This window comes from Kogia breviceps, chromosome 6, assembly GCF_026419965.1.
Source record: "Kogia breviceps isolate mKogBre1 chromosome 6, mKogBre1 haplotype 1, whole genome shotgun sequence".
Classification (NCBI taxonomy): domain Eukaryota; kingdom Metazoa; phylum Chordata; class Mammalia; order Artiodactyla; family Physeteridae; genus Kogia; species Kogia breviceps.
In genome coordinates this window covers 29214844-29236857 of record NC_081315.1, presented here as the reverse complement: position 1 = coordinate 29236857, position 22014 = coordinate 29214844, and the positions used below count along the sequence as shown (strand labels likewise).

The 22014-nt window shown below is 37.7% G+C and overlaps 1 protein-coding gene across 1 annotated transcript in view; it reads left to right on the top strand.

The window, feature by feature from the left end:
* The window catches only part of IQCM (IQ motif containing M), a 363785-nt gene that overhangs the window by 145172 nt on the left and 196599 nt on the right, over positions 1 to 22014 (top strand). The window contains exon 13 of the mRNA XM_059066097.2: positions 4243 to 4377. Coding sequence (XP_058922080.1) covers positions 4243 to 4377 — 135 coding nt within the window. The remainder of the gene's footprint in view (positions 1 to 4242; positions 4378 to 22014) is intronic.

Below are 22014 nucleotides of genomic sequence, written 5' to 3'. Positions count from 1 at the left end.
TGTTGTGGCCTCTCCCATTGCGGAGCGCAGGCTCCGGACGCGCAGGCTCAGCGGCCATGGCTCACGGGCCCAGCCGCTCTGCGGCATGTGGGATCTTCCCGGACCGGGGCATGAACCCGTGTCCCCTGCATCGGCAGGCGGACTCTCAACCACTGCGCCACCAGGGAAGCCCTACAAGGAACTCTTAAAAGTCAACAATAAGAAAGCAAACAACTTGATTAAAATATGGGCCAAAGATCTCAACAGAGACCTCAGTACAGTTAACAAATAAGCATATGGAATGATGTTCCACATCATTTGTCATCAGGGAAGTGCAAATTAAAACAACAAAGAGATACCACTACATACCTCTTAAAATGGCCAAAATCCAGAACACTGACAGCACCAAACGCTGGCAAGGATGTGGAGCAGCAGGCACTGTTATTCATTGTTGGTGGGAAAACAAAATGATACAGCCACTTTGAAAGACAGTTTGGTGTTTTTTTACAAAATTAAACATACTCTTACCATACAATCCAGCAATCATTCTCCTCGGTGTTTAGCCACAGGGGATTTATGTCCACACAAACCCTACACATGGATATCTATAGCAGCATTTTCGTAATTGCCAAAGCTTGGAAACAACCTTCCAAGCTTTTCCCTCCATTAGTAGGTGAATGGATAAATAAACTGGTGCACCCAGACAGTGAATATCATTTAGTTATAAGAAGAAATGAGCTGTTAAGCCATGAAAAGAAATGGAGGAACCTTAAGTGCATATTACTAAGTGAAAGAAGCCAATCTGAAAAGACTACCTTCTATATGATTCTAACTATCTGACATTTTGGAAAAGGTGAAACTGTGGAGAATATGAAAAGATCAATGGTTGCCTGGCGTGGGATGGGGTGGGGGGAAGGATGAATCAGCAAGCACAGAGGAGTTTTAAGACCATGAAACTATTTTTTACAGTGATGGATACATGTTATTATACATTTGTCCAGACCCAAAGAATGTACAACACCAGGGTAAACTATTGGCTTTAGTGATTATGATGTGTCAGTGTAGGTTTATTCTCAGTAACAAACGCACCACTCTGGAGTTGGTGCATTGATTAATAATTGAAAATGGGAGAGTTATGCTTGAGTCGGCGGGTAAAGGATTTATGAGAAATTTCTGTATCTCCTTCTTGAGTTTGTTTTAAATTTAAAACTGCTTTTGCATGTGCAGACTCAGTTCCTGGAGAAAAATGGCAACAGTCAAGAAGCAGAAACACGACGGGTGGGTGAAGATTGGCCCCTACATCCTGGGGGACACCCTGGGGGTTGGGACGTTCAACAAAGTGAAGGCCCATAGAAACTTAGAATCCTGAAATTAGAACATTGGAGAGGAGGCTGTGAGTTGACTTCTGATAGGCTGTGAATGATGAAACACAACTTGAAAAAGCAGAAAACCCTGGGACCTGGAACATAATAGCCTGGGAGCAAGAAGTAACTCCCATGGATGTCACTGTGTGAGGGCACAGGGAGTAACTGATGCTCATACAAGGTGAATGTTTGCTTGGTTCTCTGTCATCATTGTGTTCCATTTAAGAATTCTTGGATGGGACTTCCCTGGTGGCACAGTGCTTAAGAATTCACCTGCTGAGCAACTAAGCCCGTGCTCCACAACTACTGAGCCTGTCTCTAGAGCTCACGAGCCACAACTACTGAGCCCGCATGCTGCAACTACTGAAGCCCATGCTCCACAACATGTGCACCACAATGAGAAGCTCGGTCACTGCAACGAAGAGTAACCCCTGCTTGCCGCAACCAGAGAAAGCCTGTGCTCAGCAATGAAGACCCAATGCAGCCAAAAATAAATAAATAATTTTAAAAAACCAACAACGGCTTTTGTAACTTTTCTTTAAAAATGAAACAAAACAAGAACAGAATGATCCGAGTAAATTGTATTTAATTGGAATCAGCAACTTATTGCTTTATAAAGTAAAAGTGCTACATTTTTGGTAGTTTCAGCTAGTCATAATATGTTTATTTTATAGTGGACTGTAAGTTCCATGAAGACAAGAACTGTGTCTGTTATGTTCATTAATACATACCCACTGTTATCAAATAACTTGGTTTATCAGAAGGTCTCAAAAATATTTTTTGAAAGCATAGTTTTCATTAAGCTTATTAATTACGCTAAAATTATGTACCAAAAGTATTTATCAATAACCAGAATTCTTTGAGTTAGAATGCCTCTTTGTCAGTGGCTAGAGGTTGAGGAAGGAAGAAGCCAGGGAGAGAAAGATTCTATGTAAGTCGTGGAATCAGTCATAGAATCATAGAACTCAGATCAGTTTCCCCAGTCCAACAGCCTGGTTTCTAGAGAAAAAAGCAGGAAGGGGCAAAGTATTTGAGAGATGAAAAGGCAGGAAGAAGTCAGAAAGAGAAAACAAGTGAGAGAGGCAGAGAAAGAGAAAACTCTTCTTTCATTGGGAAACTGCTGGGGCTTCTTTTACTTAATCCTTTAAAAAGTGAGAGGGAGTACAACTATTTTATTTGGGGAAATACTGTTAGCAGAATGGAGAAACGAGTCAGGGAAGAGATGGAAAGAAGAAAAAGGTGCATCATCCAGCAGATGACCATGTGGGCAACTAGAGCTTAATCCCTCTAGGGAACAGTGTAGCCATCTTGGCCTCGAGTGCTGTGTCTTTACCCACCAACTCCCCCAGTCAGGGATGAAGGGCTGCTCCAATGGGAGCCTTGATCACCTGGCAATTCTGGCTTGCTGCACAGGTGGGCAGAGTGGAGTCCTGCAGCCAGAGGGACCCCTTAGACAATGAAATGCAGATGCTGGCAATTTAAATCAGGTTACCATTCACAGACGTGTAAGGGACAAGGCAATATGAATGGAGACACCAACAGCAACTGCTCTAGTTTGCTTGTTAGAATAGAGAAAAGGTCATAGAGATACTAAATAGACATTTATGTTTATTTTCTGCTATGTTTCAGAATCTGGAATAGCTACTCATATTCAGGCAATCACTAAATGTTTCTTGAACTTGTTGATGTCTTTTGACTGTCCATCTCAACTGAATGAGTGAATGAGTGAATGGATAGAAAATTGAAGTCTATATAGTTGATTGTCAGGATGATACATTAACTTCTGTTAGAAACCACTCTGGTACCCTTTGTCATTGGGAGCCCGTATTTCAGAGCTAAACCTGTGCTGAGGACAGACCCTGTCAACTTGTAAATGCTGATTAACCATCAGCTTTATGGTGTTAATCCATATACTTTAGAATGGAGATTCATTTTCACCTTTTTGAAAAAAAAAAATGGAGAACTACACTTACAAAATGCATGCATCAGTTCTCTTGGTCATTATCTAAACCCTGTCTAATGCCAAGTATGGGAAATAGGTGAGGGTTGGCCCAACTGAATGATTTTCTGGGGAAGCCTTGAGCCAGGAGTGACAAAAGACATTAAAGTAAGAAGTAGGGGGCTTCCCTGGTGGCGCAGTGGTTGGGAGTCCACCTGCTGATGCAGGGGACGCGGGTTCGTGTCCCGCTCCGGGAAGATCCCACATGCCATGGAGCGGCTGGGCCCATGAGCCATGGCCACTGAGCCTGTGCCTCCGGAGCCTGTGCTCCGCAACGGAAGAGGCCACAACAGTGAGAGGCCCGCGTACCACAAAAAAAAAAACAAGAAACAAAAAACAAACAAAAAAGTAAGAAGTAGGAATGCATGAAGTTACCAAAAAGTAGATATTATAAGGGCAAAATCAGCAGTAGAATAAGCAGTGCAAAGTGGAATCACCAATTCAAGTAAATAGTTAGAATGTGGGTAGAAGTCAAAAAGAGATGAAAAAATTAGGGAAACTAATCAAAAGTAATAAAAAATGAATGCTGAAATGGGTCAACAGAAATCAGGCCCCAAGAAGCCCTGAGCTATGTATTATGATGTGGTTTGAATGTTGATATATGTAGAGTCTATGGACATCTGTCATGTAAACCAGGCCAGAGGATGCCAGTGTTCTCTGGGGAAGCAAGACCAAATTTCCCTCCTTTGGAGTGGGGGAGGGAGAAGCATGCCCACTTCCTCTGCTTGCCCCAGGAGGTTGACATGGTCCTACTCCCCTCATGGAGGCTTATCACCAGACATCAAAATAAAACTGGAGTGAAGGTGTCTTCAAATCCAGACCACACTTTCAGGTGGGGTATATACTTGATATGTTATTTACAAAGAAAATCTTTTATTTTATCTTTTTTTTCCCTTGTAGTCTATGAAACAATGTTTGCTAAAAGAGAAGATTGGCAAGGATTAGAAAGAAGTGAGCTCCTTAAGTACTTCAATGACTGTGGTCATTTCCCAATGCACCAGCAAATTGATGAGGTTTGGGACCTGGTCCATAGAGGTATTTTCTCATTTCTTTTTTTGCTTTCTCCTTTCTTTCTTTCCTCCCTATTTTCCTCCTTTGTTCTTTCCTTCCTTCTCTTACTTTCATTAAACATGTCTTATAAGTCCCTTTTTTTCAAATTTTCATAGCCTGATTTTAATATATATGAAAGAAGAGATTAAAAGAACAGGTTACAAGAAGTTAATATGGTAAAATTATTTTTAGAGAGGTAGAAGAGATTCTTCAGCTTTTTAAGCTTTTAATGTGTTTTTGATACAATATAAGTTATGTCAGGATATATTTTAAACCACCATGTATTTTAAATACTGATGCTAAAATGATTTCTGCTGAATAGATTTGGTACCAAAGAACATAGTCAAGTTTAAATGTTTAAACATTATCAATTATTTTAATACAATAGATTTTCACAGTTAGAAAATCATTTTTTTTCTGAACAGTCAATAAGTGAAAGGATAATATTGTTTTTGTATGGGAATATTTAGTAAGTTAAATGGAGCAACATTTTTCCATTCTCTAAAGATTAGTAATGGAGTGGAAATTGTCACCAAGGTATGGGAAATCTCAATGAATTTTCCTTAACTCCTTAAGCTTCTTCTCAGCATTTCTTCCTGTGTCCACACTAATGCTATGGCTGGCTGCCATGTTTAAAGACGATGAATGATGTACCTGTAATTTAATTGAGAAGAAAAGATAAACAAGCAAAACAAAATATTTCAGGATCTTTTTTTTTTTAATAGAGGTGAAGGGCCCACATACCAGTAGGAAGATATGATTAATGTCAGAGTGACAAGGTTGAAGCTTCATTATAGGTTGAAGTTCTCTTCCTTTGTTAGTTCTTAGTGTAATTATCTAATTCTTTATCTATGTATGGACTTTGCTTTGCCACTGCTGAATCCCTAGTACCTAGAAAAGTTTCCTAGACTCTTGATAAATATTTATTCACAGTCTGGAGAAGCATCCAGATCGTGTTGGATGTTTAAGCAAATTTTTCCTGATGACAAAAACATTAAATATTTATTATAGAAAATTTGGGAATATAGAAATATATAAAATTAGTAACAAATAGCAATTAACATTTGATGTTCATCATTCCCAGTTTTTTTCTGTGCATATAACATTTTTATGAAAATTGGAATTTTCTAAATATTTGAAAATCTACTTTTTTGCTTAACAATACTCATTAATTTCCAAGCCATAAGTATCTTTTACAACATTATTTATGATAGAGTAATAACCTATCATAAGGGTATTCTGTATTTACTGTTGTATATTTAAATTCTTACCATTTTTCTTTATAATAAGTAATAAAATTTTAAAAATTGAATGCAGCAAAATAAAATCAATTAGGGATTTCATTAACTTATACTGGTTAGTGTTGGTAATTTAAAATATGTTTTTCTTCAAATTAACAGTTTCATAGTGATATTTTCCTTCACTGATTATTTTGGAGTATATCATAAAGGCTTAGGTTTAGAGCATGGCTTAGTATTAGCTTGCCTGGATTTAATTCCTGGCTTCAGCACTTATTAGCTGTATGTCTTTGGACAAGTTATTTATCTCTGCCTTGCCTTACTTTATATATATGTAAAAGGAAGATAATACTGTCTAAGTCATTGGGCTGTTGTGAGATTAAAATGAAATAATTCATGTAAAACATGTGGCCCATTATAAGTGCTCAATAAATGTTTGCTATTATTCTTAAATAATTTTAAGTATACTTAGATAATTATGAAAATTAATTTTCATAATTTTTATTTTGAAAATGTTAAAATGTTGACCCTAATTGTTGAATGACATATTTCTATAGAGATTTTTGTATTGAATGTCATCCACTGGTTTACACCCATATCATCTCTTGCTTACCATAACGACCTGTGTGCTAGAGAAGATGATAATGCTCATTTATGTTCATTTTACAAATTAGAGAACTGAGACTTAGAGACCTTTTTAAGCTCATTAGGAGAGCAGAAACTATCCCTGGTCTCTTCAAGTCAAGTTCAATGCTCTTTCCATTTTACTATGTGGAGTAAAATTTAAAAGTTCAGTGTTACAAAAGCATAATTAGATAGATGGTTAAAATATTCTTGACAGCAAGTACTGCCTTTTATTGATCTTTCACAGACTAGATAATGCCTTGCAATATAGTAGGTTTTCTGAAAATCATTTACTCTATTAAATTTCTTATTAAAACTAGAATTTTCAAAAGAACAGTTAGTGTAAAACATACTGTTTTTATTATAATGCCTAAAATTGGGAAGCTTTCCTTTATAGAAAGAAGCCACTCTAATATATTTAAAATATATGTCCAATTATGCTGCTACATCCAGTTCAAAAATTCTACTGGTTTATAAGAAGCTTTAACTTAAAATGGAGATATTCTAAAATAATGGAAAGAAAACAGAAAATTTATGGGAAATGGAGCTAAATTAATGTTTTCTGCTTGCTTCTGATAAGAGAATCTGATTTTATGCATTTTGGATTGTCAATCATCTTCATTCATACTGACTTATTTGATTGTGGATAATAGCTACAGATGTGCAACCTACACATTTTTTCATCCAGTAAAATATTTCACCTAACCCATATGTACTTAATTAAACTGATTAATTTCATCAGTGTATGACACCAAGTAGGTCAAAGATCCAAAACTGTCTGTATGTGTTCAGGTATTTTTAGCTTTTTTTTTTTCTCATTTTTTTTCTTATCACTATGGTAATAAAAAATTGTGACTGAGGATGTGATTTTTGTCTGAAAATCTTCCTTTGGGATAATGAAGTCCCTTCAGACTGCATATAGAGACTGATCTTAAAAGCTGAAGACTATGCAAACATGAGAACCTTTATTTGATATTCATTTATATCTCAACAAATGAAACTAGTAACAATAGGATGGCATATCTCAAAGGAAACAGAATCATAATTTGGTTCTATATTATCTATTCTCATATCTAACTAATTTTTAAAAGTTTGAACTTTGAAGGTTTTCCAGTGTTTTCTCAACACATAAATAGAACTTTTAGTTTGTTTTCTGCAACTGAAATGAACTCAACAATGAATACAAGTCCACTTTCACTGTGGAGCCCTAGACAAAAATGTTAAAACCTGAAATACCCTCTGCATCTGAAAAACCAATGGTCTGAGATAGGGTATGAATTATTTCAGCCTCCCTGACTAGTTGGTGGCAAACTGTAACTGTATCCTAGTCCTCCTGCTCCTCAGGTCACAGCTTTACCCACCACAAGCAGACAACACTGGATTTTCTGTTATTTTCTCAAGATATAGTTTTATGTTATTAAATGGGGAGCATATAATGAGTTTCCCCTAAAATTCTTTTCATATGAACAAGCTCTCTAATAATAAGATTTTGATTAAGCATAGAAGGGATTAAAGAGGATTAAAAAAGATAGTATTCTAGGGCATAATAAATTCTAATGATAAAATAATGCAAGGAGATTGGTTCAAGATGGCAGAGTAGAAGGACATGCTCTCACTCCCTCTTTAGAAAACACCAGAATCACAACTAACTGCTGAACAATCATCGACAGGAAAACACTGGAACTCACCAAAACAGATACTCCACATGCAAAGACAAAGGAGAAGCTGCAATGAGAAAGTAGGAGGGGTGCTATCACAATAAAATCAAATCCCATAACTGCTGGGTGGTTAACTCACAAACTGGAGAACACTTATACCACAGAAGCCCACCCACTGGAGTGAAGGTTCTGAGCCACACGTCAGGCTTCCCAACCTGGGGGTCCGGCAACGGGAGGAAGAATTCCTAGAGAATCAGACCTTGAAGGCTAGTGGGATTTGATTGCAGGACATTGGTAGGACTGGGGGAAACAAACTCCACTCTTGGAGGGCACACACAAAGTACTGTGTGCATCAGGAGCCAGGGGAAGGAGCAGTGACCCCATAGGAGACTGAACCAGACCTACCTGCTAGTTTTGGAGGGTCTCCTGCAGAGGCAGGGGCAGCTGTGGCTAACCAAGGGACAAGGACACTGGCAGCAGAAGTTCTGGGAAGTACTCCTTGGCTGAGCCCTCCCAAAGTCTGCCATTAGCCACACCAAAGAGCCCAGGCTCCAGTGTTGGGTTGCCTTTGGCCAAACAACCAAAAGGGAGGGAAACCAGCCCCACCCATCAGCAGACAAGTGGATTAAAGTTTTACTGAGCTATACCCACCAGAGCAACACCCAGCTCTACCCACCACCAGTCCCTCCCATCAGGAAACTTCCACAAGCCTCTTAGATAGCCTTATCCACCAGAGGGCAGACAGCAGAAGCAAGAAGAACTATAATCCTGCAGCCTGTGGAACAAAAACCACATTCACAGAAAGATAGACAAGATGAAAAGGCAGAGGGCTATGTACCAGATGAAGGATCAACATAAAACCCCAGAGAAACAACTAAATGAAGCGGAGATAGGCAACATTCCAGAAAAAGAATTCAGAGTAATGATAATGAAGATGATCCAGGACCTCGGAAAAAGAATGAAGGCAAAGATCGAGAAGATGCAAGAAATGTTTAACAAAGATCTAGAAGAATTAACAAACAAACAGAGATGAAGAATAAAATAAATGAAAAATACACTAGAAGGAATCAATAGGAGAATAACTGAGGCAGAAGAATGGATAAGTGACCTGGAAGACAGAATGGTGGAATTCACATCTGCGGAATGGAATAAAGAGAAAAAATTAAAAGAAATGAAGACAGTGTAAGAAACCTCTGGGACAACATTACATGCAACAACATTCACATATACGGGTCCCAGAAGGTGAAGAGAGAGAGAAAGGACTCGAAAAAATATTTGAAGAGATTATACTCGAAACTTCCCTAACATGGGAAAGGAAATAGCCACCCATGTCCAGGAAGCGCAGAGAGTCCCATACAGGATAAATCCAAGGAGAAACACATCGAGACACATAGAAATCAAATTCGCAAAAATTAAAGACAAAGAAAAATTATTGAAAGCAGAAACGGGGAAAATGACAAATAGCATATAAGGGAACTCCCATAAGGTTAACAGCTGATTTCTCAGCAGAAACTCTACAAGCCAGAAGGGAGTGGCATGATACACTTACAGTGATGAAAGGGAAGAACCTACAACCAAGATTACTCTACCTGGCAAGGATCTCATTCAGATTCAATGGAGAAATCAAAAGCTTTACAGACAATCAAAAGCTAAGAGAATTCAGGACCACCAAACCAGCTCTACAACAAATCCTAAAGGAACTTCTCTAAGTGGGAAACACAAGACAAGAAAAGGACCTACAAAAACAAACCCAAAACAATCAAGAAAATGGTAAATGGAACATACATAGCGATAATTACCTTAAACATGAATGGATTAAATGCTCCAACCAAAAGAAACAGGCTTGCTGAATGGATACAAAAACAAAACCCATATATTATGCTGTCTGTAAGAGAAACACTTCAGACCTAGGGACACATACAGACTGAAAGTGAGGGAATGGAAAAAGATATTCCATGCAAATGGAAATCAAAAGAAAGCTGGAGTAGCAATACTTATACCAGATAAAATAGACTTTAAAATAAAGAACGTTACCAGAGACAAGGAAGGACATTACATAATGATGAAAGGATCAATCTAAGAAGAAGATATAACAATTATAAATATATATACACCCAACATAGGAGTGCCTCAATACATAAGGCACCTGCTAAAAGCTCTAAAAGAGGAAGTTGACAGTAACACATAATAGTGGGGGACTTTAACACCTCACTTACACCAATGGACGGACCATCCAAACAGAAAATTAATAAGGAAACATAAGCTTTAAATGACACAATAGACCAGATAGATTTAATTGATATTTATAGGACATTCCATCCAAAAACAGCAGATTACACTTTCTTCTCAAGTGTGCATGGAACATTCTCCAGGATAGATTACATCTTGGGTCACAAATCAAGCCTCAGTCAATTTAAGAAAATTGAAATCATATCAAGCATCTTTTCTGATCACAATGCTATGAGATTAGAAATGAATTACAGGGAAAAAAATGTAAAAAACACAAACACATGGAGGCTAAAAATATGTTACTAAATAACCAAGAGATCACTGAAGTAATCAAAGAGGAAATCAAAAAATACCTAGAGACAAATGACAATGAAAATACGACAATCCGGGCTTCCCTGGTGGCACAGTGGTTGAGAGTCCACCGGCCTATGCCAGGGACACGGGATCATCCCCCAGTCCGGGAGGGTCCCACATGCCGTGGAGTGGCTGGACCCATGAGCCTGCGCGTCCGGAGCCTGTGCTCTGCAACAGGAGAGGCTGCAGCAGTGAGAGGCCCACGTGCCGCAAAAAGAAAAAAAAAAAAAAAGACAATCCAAAACCCATGGCGTGCAGCAAAAGCAGTGCTAAGAGGGAAGTTTATAGCTATACAAGCCCACATCAAGAAACAAGAAAAATCTCAAACAATCTAACGTTACACCTGAATGAACTAGAGACTGAAGAACAAACAAAACCCAACATTAGCAGAAGGAAAGAAATCATAAATATCAGAGCAGAAATAAATGAAATAGAAACAAAGAAAACAATAGCAAAGATCAGTAAAACTAAAAACTGATTCTTTGAGAAGATAAACAAAATTGATAAACCATTAGCCAGACTCATCAAGAAAACAAGGGAGAGGACTCAAATCAATAAAAATTAGAAAGGAAAAAGGAGAAGTTATAACAGACACCACAGAAATACAAAGCATCCTAAGAAAATAGTACAAGCAACTCTATGGCAATAAGATGGACAACCTGGAAAAAATGGACAAATTCTTAGAAAGGTATAAGCTTCCAAGACCGAACCAGGAAGAAACAGAAAATATGAACAGACCAATCACAAGTAATGAAATTGAAACTGTGATTAAAAATCTCCCAACAAACAAAAGTCCAGGACCAGATGGCTTCACAGGTAAATTCTATCAAACATTTAGAGAAGAGCTAACACCCATCCTTCTCAAACTCTTCCAAAAAATTGCAGAGGAAGGAGCATTCTCAAACTCATTATGAGGCCACCATCACCCTGATACCAAAACCAGACAAAGTTACTACAAAAAAGAAAATTACAGACCAATATCACTGATGAATATAGATGCAGAAATCCTCAACAAAATACTAGCAAACAGAATGCAATAGCACATTGAAAGGATCATACACCATGATCAAGTGGGATTTATCCCAGAGATGCAAGTATTCTTCAGTATACTCAAGCCAATCAGTGTGATACACCATATTAAGAAATTGAAGAATAAAAACCATATGATCATTTTAATAGATGCAGAAAAGGCTTTTGAGGAAATTCAGCACCCATTTATGATGAAAACTCTCCAGAAAGTGCGCATAGAGGGAACCTACTTCAATATAATAAAGGCCATATACGACAAGCATACAGCAAACATCATTCTCAATGGTGGAAAACTGAAAGCATTTCCTGTAAGATCAGGAACAAGACAAGGATGTCCACTCTCACTACTGTTATTTAACATAGTTTTGGAAGTCCTAGCCACGGCAATCAGAGAAGAAAAAGAAATAAAAGGAATACAATTTGGAAAAGAAGAAGTAAAACTGTCACCGTTTGCAGATGACATGATACTATACATAGAGAATCATAAAGATGCCACCAGAAAATATAGAGCTAATCAATGAATTTGGTAAAGTTGCGGGATACAAAATTAATGCACAGAAATCTCTTGCATTCCTATGCACTAATGATGAAAAATCTGAAAGAGAAATTAAGGAAACACTCCCATTTACCATTGCAACAAAAAGAATAAAATACCTAGGAATAAACCTACCTAAGGAGACAAAACACCTGTATGCAGAAAACTATAAGACACTGATGAAAGATATTAAAGATGATACCAACAGATGGAGAGATATATACCATGTTCTTGGATTGGAACAATCAATATTGTGAAAATGACTCTACTACCCAAAGTAATTTACAGATTCAGTGCAATCCCTATCAAATTGCCAATGACATTTTTTACAGAACTAGAATAAAAAATCTTAAAATTTGTATGGAGACACAAAAGACCCTGAATAGCCAAAGCAGTCTTGAGGGAAAAAAAAGGAGGCGGAGGAATCAGACTCCCTGACTTTAGACTATACTACAAAGTGACAGTAATCAAGGCAATATGGTACTGGCACAAAAAGAGAAATATAGATCAATGGAACAGGATACATAGCCCAGAGATAAACCCATGCACCTATGGTCAACTAATGTATGAAAAAGGAGGCAAGTATACAGTAGAGAAAAGACAGTTCCTTCAATAAGTGGTGCTGGGAAAACTGGACAGCTACATGTAAAAGAATGAAATTAGAACACTCCCTAACACCATACACAAAAATAAACTCAAAATGGATTAAAGACCTAGAATTAAGACTGGACAGTATAAAACTCTTACAGGAAAACACAGGACGAACACTCTTTGACATAAATCACAGCAAGATCTTTTTTGATCCACCTCCTAGAGTAATGGAAATAAAAACAAAAATAAAGAAATGGGACCTAATGAAACTTAAAAGGTTTTGCACAGCAAAGGAAACCATAAACAAGACGAAAAGACAACCCTCAGAATGGGAGAAAATATTTGCAAATGAATCAACAGATAAAGGATTAATCTCCAAATTATATAAACAGCTCATGCAGCTCAATATTCAAAAAACAAGCAGCCCAATCCTAAAATGGGCAGAAGACCTAAATAGACATCTCTCTAAAGAAGACATACAGATGGCTAAGAAGCACATGAAAAGGTGCTCAACATCACTCATTATTAGAGAAATGCAAATCAAAACTATAATGAGGTATCACCTCACACCACTTAGAATGGGCATCATCAGAAAATCTAGAAACAACAAATGCTGGAGAGAGGGTGTGGAGAAAAGGGAACCCTCTTCCCCACTGTTGGTGGGAATGTAAATTAATACGGCCACTATGGAGAACAGTATGGAGGTTCCTTAAAGAACTAAAAATAGAATTACCATAAGACCCAGCAATCCCTCTACTGGGCATATGCCCAGAGAAAACCATAATTCAAAAAAAGACATGTACCACAATATTCAGTGCAGCACTGTTTACAATAGCCAGGACATGGAAGCAACCTAAATGCCCATCAACAGACGAATGGATAAAGAAGTTTTGGTACATATATACAATGGAATATTACTCAGCCATAAAAAGGAATGAAATTGGGTCAATTGTAGATATGTGGATGCATTTAGAGACTTTCATACAGAGTGAAATAAGCCAGAAAGAGAAAAACAAATATTGTTTATTAATGCATATATGTGGAACCTAGAAAATGGTACAGATGAACCAGTTTGCAGAACAGAAATTGAGACACAGACGTAGAGAAAAAAATGTATGGACACCAAGTGGGGAAGCAGCAGGGGGTGAGGATGGTGGTGTGATGAATTGGGAGATGGGGATTGACATGTATACACTGATGTTTATAAAATGGATGACTAATAAGAAAATAAATAAACATTTAAAAATATAACACAGAATTATTTGTAACATGTTACAAAAGCCTTATTTTAAATTACTTCTAAAAAAGAAAAGACTTCCCAGGTGGCACAGTGGTTAAGAATTCTCCTGCCAATGCAGGGGTCATGGGTTCGATCCCTGGTCCGGGAAGGTACCACCTGCCATGGAGCAGCTAAGCCCATGCGCCACAACTACTCAGCCTGCGCTCTAGAGCCTGTGAGCCACAACTACTGAGCCCCCAGTCTCCACAACTACAGAAAGCCCGTGTGCGGCAATGAAGACCCAACATAGCCAAAATTAAATAAATAGTAAAAAATAAAATAAAAAAGAAATTTAACACATTCTTATCATAAATCATTTTGAAAATGCATACAAAAAGCAAAGATGAAATGAAAAATACTGACAGTTTTATGATTCAGAATGACTAGAGGTCAAGTACAGCAGGTAGCCAGGTATTTTAAAGATCTCTTAGTGCCACTGTAACCATTTGGGGAAAGTGTCTGGCAATCTGTCTTCTTTTTTTAATATATATAATAAAAATGTGATCACACTATGTATTTATGTTGCTGGTACAAATCTCAATCCATGAACTCACTGTTTCTCTGTAAGGAGTTAATTTTTATTTCTAACCTCCATCCATCAAGCTTTAATTTAAGTCAGTTTGGCCTTTTGTTGTCTTTTTATGAGGTGTGGCCAGATAATGATGGAGGGGTATGTAGCATGTGGCGTGTCCTGTCTCACTGATCTGAAATATCTGCTCATTTATCTCTTATCAAGTATGTTATGTATACTGTTAATGCCAATGGGTGTTGATTTTTCCTTACCTCTTCAAATCAATTTAGCTTCCTTTGATGGCTTGTTATGTGGAGAAAATGATTCTCATTTTAGACATACTGATATTGGTCAGGTCTTCAGATCCTTGTCATGATCCAGTTCAGTAGAGCTCATGACGTATAGGTCTACATTTATTCAGTAGAGGAGGAGAAAATGCTCAAAAATGTGGAGGCAGGTAAATGAGTATAATTCCTAGCACAAAATCCACTTATCAGGAATGAAGCAATAAAGATGATTAAGGCATGTGGTCAATATTAGGAAAGTCTGGCACCCATGCTGGATCACTGAACAACAGGAATAGTCTTTCCACTGTCACTTCCACCTCACCAGTGAGTCCAATGAATTGTACTGCCATGAAGTTTTTTAGCAGGATTTAAGTATTTTGTTATGCAACACTGGATAGCTTGAGAAGTGTTTGATGTTTGTCCCACCTGCTCTGAGGGTTTACTGCTAAGGTCCTGTGAATCTACAGACTCTTTCTGTGCATTACAAAGATATAAAGGTTTTGTCAGTGGTGTAGTGTAACCCTGTGTAACAGGATGCCACGTTTTTTCCCCTGATATTTTAACCGATATTCTCTAATGCTTTCAGCCATGTGAAAGGTACAAGTACTTTCTCTTCTCTGATGGATAATTTCTGGTATAAGTCATAAATAGGAAGGCAGTGCATTAGAGCGTATTATATGGATGTCTTCCTTGGTTGAGACAATCCAGAATCTTATTTGATAAAATTGTTGTTGCAAATATATTCAACAAAGATCTTCTAAGCACTTAATATGTGCTAAGAAATGTAATGTGGTTCAAAGGTTTCAGAGTCTCCATAATAACTGGAGGGATATGCACATATATAACCGGATAAATACAAGGTTGTAAATGCTTATACATTCACACATGTATCAGGTGCTACGATGATACAGATATTAATTATGTCTTAAGTTTAGAAATCAGGGAAAGTTATAGAGTGTATTTAAGACTTAGTCAATCATTGTAGGACTAGTTAACTAGATTAAAAAAAAAAGACAAAGGTTTAACGCATAAGGGATTGTGTGCAAAGCAAACTAGAATTTACAGGGTTGCTGGTAACACTGAATAGAGGAGACATGTCTGCTGGGTGGGTACCTGGAGAGGGCATGATGTTACTAAAACTGCTGACTAAAAGATGCCAGATCATTCACTGAGATCTAGTTGATGGGGGTTGCTTTTCCCTAGAGGATTCTTCTTGTTTTAAGTCCCTTATTCACCTGTCATCTGCCTATTGAAAATGGATGTTTCCAAATGCACAATGCAAATTAGATCTTGGATATAAATCAGTTTGTGACAGAAGGAGCTATTTAAACACTTTTCCCTAGAGCTTGAATACCCCTGAATAAACTAGAGACCAAACCCTAGGGGCAAAGAGTAACCCTGAAAGGTCTGACTTTCCTCACCTTGCTTCCTAATCCAAGCAGCTGCTCCTAAAATTCTGCCTGCTTTCTCCTCTAACACTTTTAAAAGATAGTTCTTGACATTTTGTCTCCTCTTACATTATTTAACATTGTTAATGCCTTTTTTCACCCTATCCATGGCTATGCAAAGCCTGTGAAAGCCTATGATAATGATATGCCCTGGGAATGGTCATTGCCTGTGGAAGACTTTCCCCTTTCCCTTCTTTTCTATCCTACAGTCACGTGAGTTGTTACTCCGATTATTAGGTTACCCTAATTAGCCATTCTGGGTTTCTTTAAGACTTTGAGTCTTTTATTATTTGGGTTGAAATATTTGTACCATTGTTATATAAGCTGCACAGAGAATCTGATTAAATTGTGTAATATTACTTAATACCAGCTATTCTTCTAAAGCCTGTCTGTTTTCTTTAAGTAGAAAATAACCATCTTTAAGAAACAGCAGGAACAGCAGGGGTTTGAGAGTGGTGTAACTTCAGTAAAGGTATAATTACTTATATAAGTCTGTTAGAGAGCAAGGCTTTAGGCTTCTTTTGTTAGATCACTGTTTATTAAGATTACACACCCAGTACTCCTAACACACGGAGATCCACCAGCAAGTCTGTTTTATGTGATTGAATTACTATAAGATCAGGAATATAAACTCCTTGGTGAGAACAACTTTGCTCTGGAAGTCTCTGATAAATGAAAGAAATGTTAATATAAAATATTTCATCAGAAATTCTTATGAAATGCAAAATTTTATGATACAGTATAATTATTCCAATGTCATAAACACTGCATTAAAGAGCTTTATTTCTTCTGGCATTTCACTTGATCCAGAGTCCTGTTAATTCCCACAGTGAAGTGAAAATGTCCAAAGGGCTTAAAGTAGTTCTCAGACCTTTATGGTCAAATAAGTTTTACAGTTCTCAATTCACTTCTTAAGTCACCTTTAGGAATGAACATTTTCTAGCATTTCTGAATGAAGCTTTTAAAAGGAATTATGCTGTGCTCAATAAGGCACCATGACACTCCTATGCTGTGAAGTCTATCATGCTGATCTAAGTTATAAGTGGTATTGAAATGAAAGCTTGTGATTCAGATTCATAAAAACAAGCCTCTTGCAGGATGCTGGCAGTTTGGCAGCATAGAAACCAAAAGTTAATGCTAAAGGATTGTTTCATTAAAGATTATCTCTTCAGGTACAAGCCCATGAGAGTTTCATTTTGGTATTTCTGTTTCCAAAATGTAAAATTCTGGACTGTTACCCTACTGAAGTCAACAAAAGTGTTTTTTTTAAATCAGAGTCATGTTGGCCTGTTGTGCAAGGAGATGTTTATAGAGTAAGCTTCTTTTAGAGCATAGTTTCTTAGGAATCTTAATGTAAATATCTCATTTTCCTACCATAAAGATGTTGGGTTTCTATTCTTTAGACGTATTCCTGCCGGTGATTCTTTATCTACCAATGCTTATATATTTTTTTAGCATGATGAGGGACCAGACATCTTTTTAGCTGATGTTGTTTAGTGGTTTGGATAAAGGACTTGATTTTCATATACATCCTTAAATGCACTTGTAATCTTTTGAGGTAAAAATAGGAATACCCATGTAAGCATATCAGTGTAGCATGTGCATGATAGTTAATAACTCCCATCAGTACTAATAACTGCCTATAAGAAAGGCAGATATCATAACCTTCTCTTTCTATTTTTTTATGGAGTTTAGTTCATAGTATCAATCAGAGAAGATACAAAATTGAGCATACACCTACAATTTATTGTGCATATTTTCTAGCACCGAGATTTACATTGAATATTAAACAATCACTTAAACTAGTGGCTCTTAGCCAAGGTCTCATAACATATTCATGTATTTAAATAAGTTGTAAAGTGAATTCCAAATCTTTTGATTCTAAGAAAGTTAATGTACCTGGACTTTTAAAGTAAGAAATAAATTTGAATGATTAAAAGATAATTCCTATAACTTTCACTTGCTGGAATTCCAAAGAGTTTGTCAAGGAGAGAGAAGATGGAACCATCGCTAGAGTGCTAGAATTCCATGGCAGTGCAGTATCTGTGCCATTCAGTGAGCCTCACCCTTGGGCTGTTGGAGCCAGAAAGAGAATGAGAAACCCTGTCTTGCATTAATGCCCCCTATGAGCTAAATAATTTCTAGCAGGTAAATCTTAATCTGCTTAACCTGCCCTTGGAAAAAAAATTCTAACTATTGTACAGAATAAGGAGTAGGACTGCTTTTCGGGGATGAGATGATTGCTAGTTTAACTACTGCATACCTCTTGCTGATGCCATGCTTTCGTATTTTCTGTGGATACCTAAAACTAGTCATTGTTTGGAACACTCTTAATACTATGTTCTTCATGGTGTTTTGGTTACAGTGAAAGACAAAGAGTTCTATTACCAACTACCATATTCTAAATGGTTAGTCTTCAGATGACAATTAGCTCCTTAACATAACATTTACAGGACATAGCATTTGGAGTTCCTTAAGGAATTTTTATTTTTCTATTTACTTCTAGCTGTTTTGTGTTCTCAGTCTTCTGAAGGTGCTTTTCAATAACAGTTTTCGCTGCATCTCAAGCTGTCATTTTCTAGAGTCTTCATTTCTAATGATTGTATTCCAAAAGCTACTGAATTATAATACTTCCTAGATTGTAACTAGATTTTTTCATTACCAGTAATATCTTCCATCTTTCTTTTCAGCCTATTACCCTCTGATCCCCTCCTCATATGTTTTTGGCTCTTCTCCCCTTTCAATAAATCTGCAACCCCATGGGGACATTCAATCCATTAACTTTACTATATTTACAGTTACCTTTCTCCTTACTCAGCTTAGATTCATTCCCTGGTACCCCTGCATACATTTTTTAACCTCCTCACCCTCCGCAGACTTATTTTCCAACAGTCTGACTCTGGTAAAACAAACTTTCTGCCTAGTTCATGTAGATAAACATGACATGGCTGGAGAAAAATCATAACTAGGCTGATTTATTTCACTTTCAATTTCTAATCACAAATGTCAAGTAGACCCTCACAATAGCCAGGCAATTTTAATCCACTTTTCAAGTTAATTCAGTCTCTTCCTCTCCCCAATTAATATTCCACATGATCTTGGCCCTCCTCAAACTAAATATCTCATCTTCCTCCTTTCTGTTGATGACCTTATCTCTAATAAAACTGATATAGTAGACACAATTAGAAAAGATTATTTTATCTTCCTACCTCCCTATCTATCAACCTTCCAACATCTTCAGCCTCAGAACCTTCTTTTCTTGCTCCTGCAATGGATGAACTTTCCCTGTTCATCCCTTCTTGACCACAGTCTCCTGTTGTCTCTGACTTACTCAAGGATTTTATTACTCTTTACTTTCTTTACTCCAGATTATTTCCTGTCTCACCTCTATTATTTATTTCTGCTCTCCTGGACTGTATCTCAAAAGCATACAAAAATGCCGAGAAATTTGCCATCTTACAAACACCCTCCCTAGATGTCACATAATCTATTGTTCTTCTTCAATTATCATTCCATTTCTTTACTCTCCTTTATAAGAAACTCCTCAAAATATGGAGTCTATTTGCCATGTCTGCTTCCTTCTTTACCTCCTATACCATTCTTCTTTTTAAGACATATTATCAAGTACTTCAGACGTATAAAAAGAATCAGTGAAATATATAATAAACACCACTCAAGTAGTGGGCTAGTGCTGCATGTATCAACATGGATAAATACTTGTAAAAAGAATTATGAAAAAAGAAAAAATTTCAAAGGGACACATAATTTATGTAAAACTTGTAGGTATTCAAAATGGTATTTTATATTGTTGGAGAGCACATATATATGCAGTAAAAGCATAAAAACATGAATGGTAAAGGAAGACAGCAAATTCAGAGTAATGACTACTTCTCTTTTTCTTTCCCACCAAAGAAGAAACAGCTTTATAAGGAGTCTGGGCATGTCAGGGAACCTCAGTCAGTTACAGAGAAGAGAGGCTAACATTGGTACAGAGCAAGAATCTAGCATTTATTTATTTATTTATTTATTTTTTGCGGTACACGGGCCTCTCACTGTTGTGGCCTCTCCCGTTGCGGAGCACAGGCTCCAGACGCGCAGGCTCAGCGGCCATGGCTCACGGGCCCAGCCGCTCCGCGGCATGTGGGATCCTCCCGGACCGGGGCACGATCCCGTGTCCCCTGCATCGGCATGCGGACTCCCAACCACTGCGCCACTAGGGAAGCCCAAGAATCTAGCATTTAAAAAGCCAAATGTGAAACTAAAACCTCCATCTTAATAACCTCACAGTCAGAAATGCTGCCGAATTTAGCCCAGATGAAACTTCTCTGGAAGCTGCTGGTAAAATAATGAGATTTTTGTGTAAAGTGAGAGCTCTCCAGCACAGCTAAGTCTGAGCTCCATATAAGGTTATGGGTCTGGAGTGAAAGAAATCGAGAAAAAGATAAGGGGGATGATACACTGCTTCTACCAGATGTCAAATTTCCAACTAAATCTGGGTCTGTTTCTGGATATTCATTTCTATTTCTTTTATCTCTTAGTATATGCCTATACTAGCACCCCAATTGGTATACCTTTGTAATGAGTCATACTTGGCAGGTGAAGTTCTACCACTTTGTTTTTTCGCTTTGGAACTTCTTGAATTTTTTCACTCCTTATAAATCTGGGAATGGGGACTTACCTGGTGGCACAGTGGTTAAGAATCTGCCTGTCGATGCGGGGACACAGGTTCGAGCCCTGATCTGGGAAGATCCCACATGCCACGGAGCAACTCAGCCCATGCACCACAACTACTGAGCCTGTGATCTAGAGCCCATGAGCCACAACTACTGAGCCCACGTGCCACAACTACTGAAGCCCTCGTGCCTGCAGCCCGTGCTATGCAACAAGAGAAACCACCGCAATGAGAAGCCCCTGCACTGCAACAAAGAGTTAGCCCCTGCTCACTGCAACTAGAGAAAGCCCACATGCAGAAATGAAGACCCGATGCAGCCAAAAATAAAATTAATTTTTTTAAAAAAGAATCTGCCTACCAATGCAGGGGACACGTGTCAATCCCAGGTCCGGGAAAATCCACGCCACGGAAAAACTAGCCCGTGTGCCACAACTGCTGTGTCTGTGCTCTAGAGCCTGTGAGCCACAGCTACTGAAGCCCACATGCCTAGAGCCTGTGCTCCGCACAAAGAGAAGCCATAACAATGGAAATCCATGCAACACAACGAAGAGTAGCCCCCACTTGCCGCAACTAGAGAAAGCCCACGCATAGCAACAAAGACCTAATGCAGCCAAAAATAAATTAATTAATTTTTTTAAATGTGGAAATGAATCTTTTTTGTTGCTTTAAAAATGCAGTTAATATTGAGATAATTTATAGAGAATTCTTTTTGATATTAAATCCTTCTCTTCAATATGTTGCCTTTATATTTTATATATTCTATAAAACTATGTAGTTTTACATCAAATACTTTGTATTTACATATTTTATGTTTTTAAGTGGTTTTCTTAATTTTCTCCCTAAAGATCTTATAAATTTTTGTTAGAATTATTTCTTTTTTTTTTTTGCAATATGCAGGCCTCTCACTGTTGCGGCCTCTCCCGTTGCGGAGCACAGGCTCCAGACGCGCAGGCTCAGTGGCCATGGCTCACAGGCCCAGCCGCTCTGCACCATGTGGGATCTTCCCAGACCGGGGCACGAACCCATGTCCCCTGCATTTGCAGGCAGACTCTCAACCACCGTGCCACCAGGGAAGCCCTATTTCCTTTTTTAATATTATTTTATGTTGTTGTAGTAGGAACACTTTCCATGAGATCTGTTCTACTAACAAATTAAGTGCACAATACA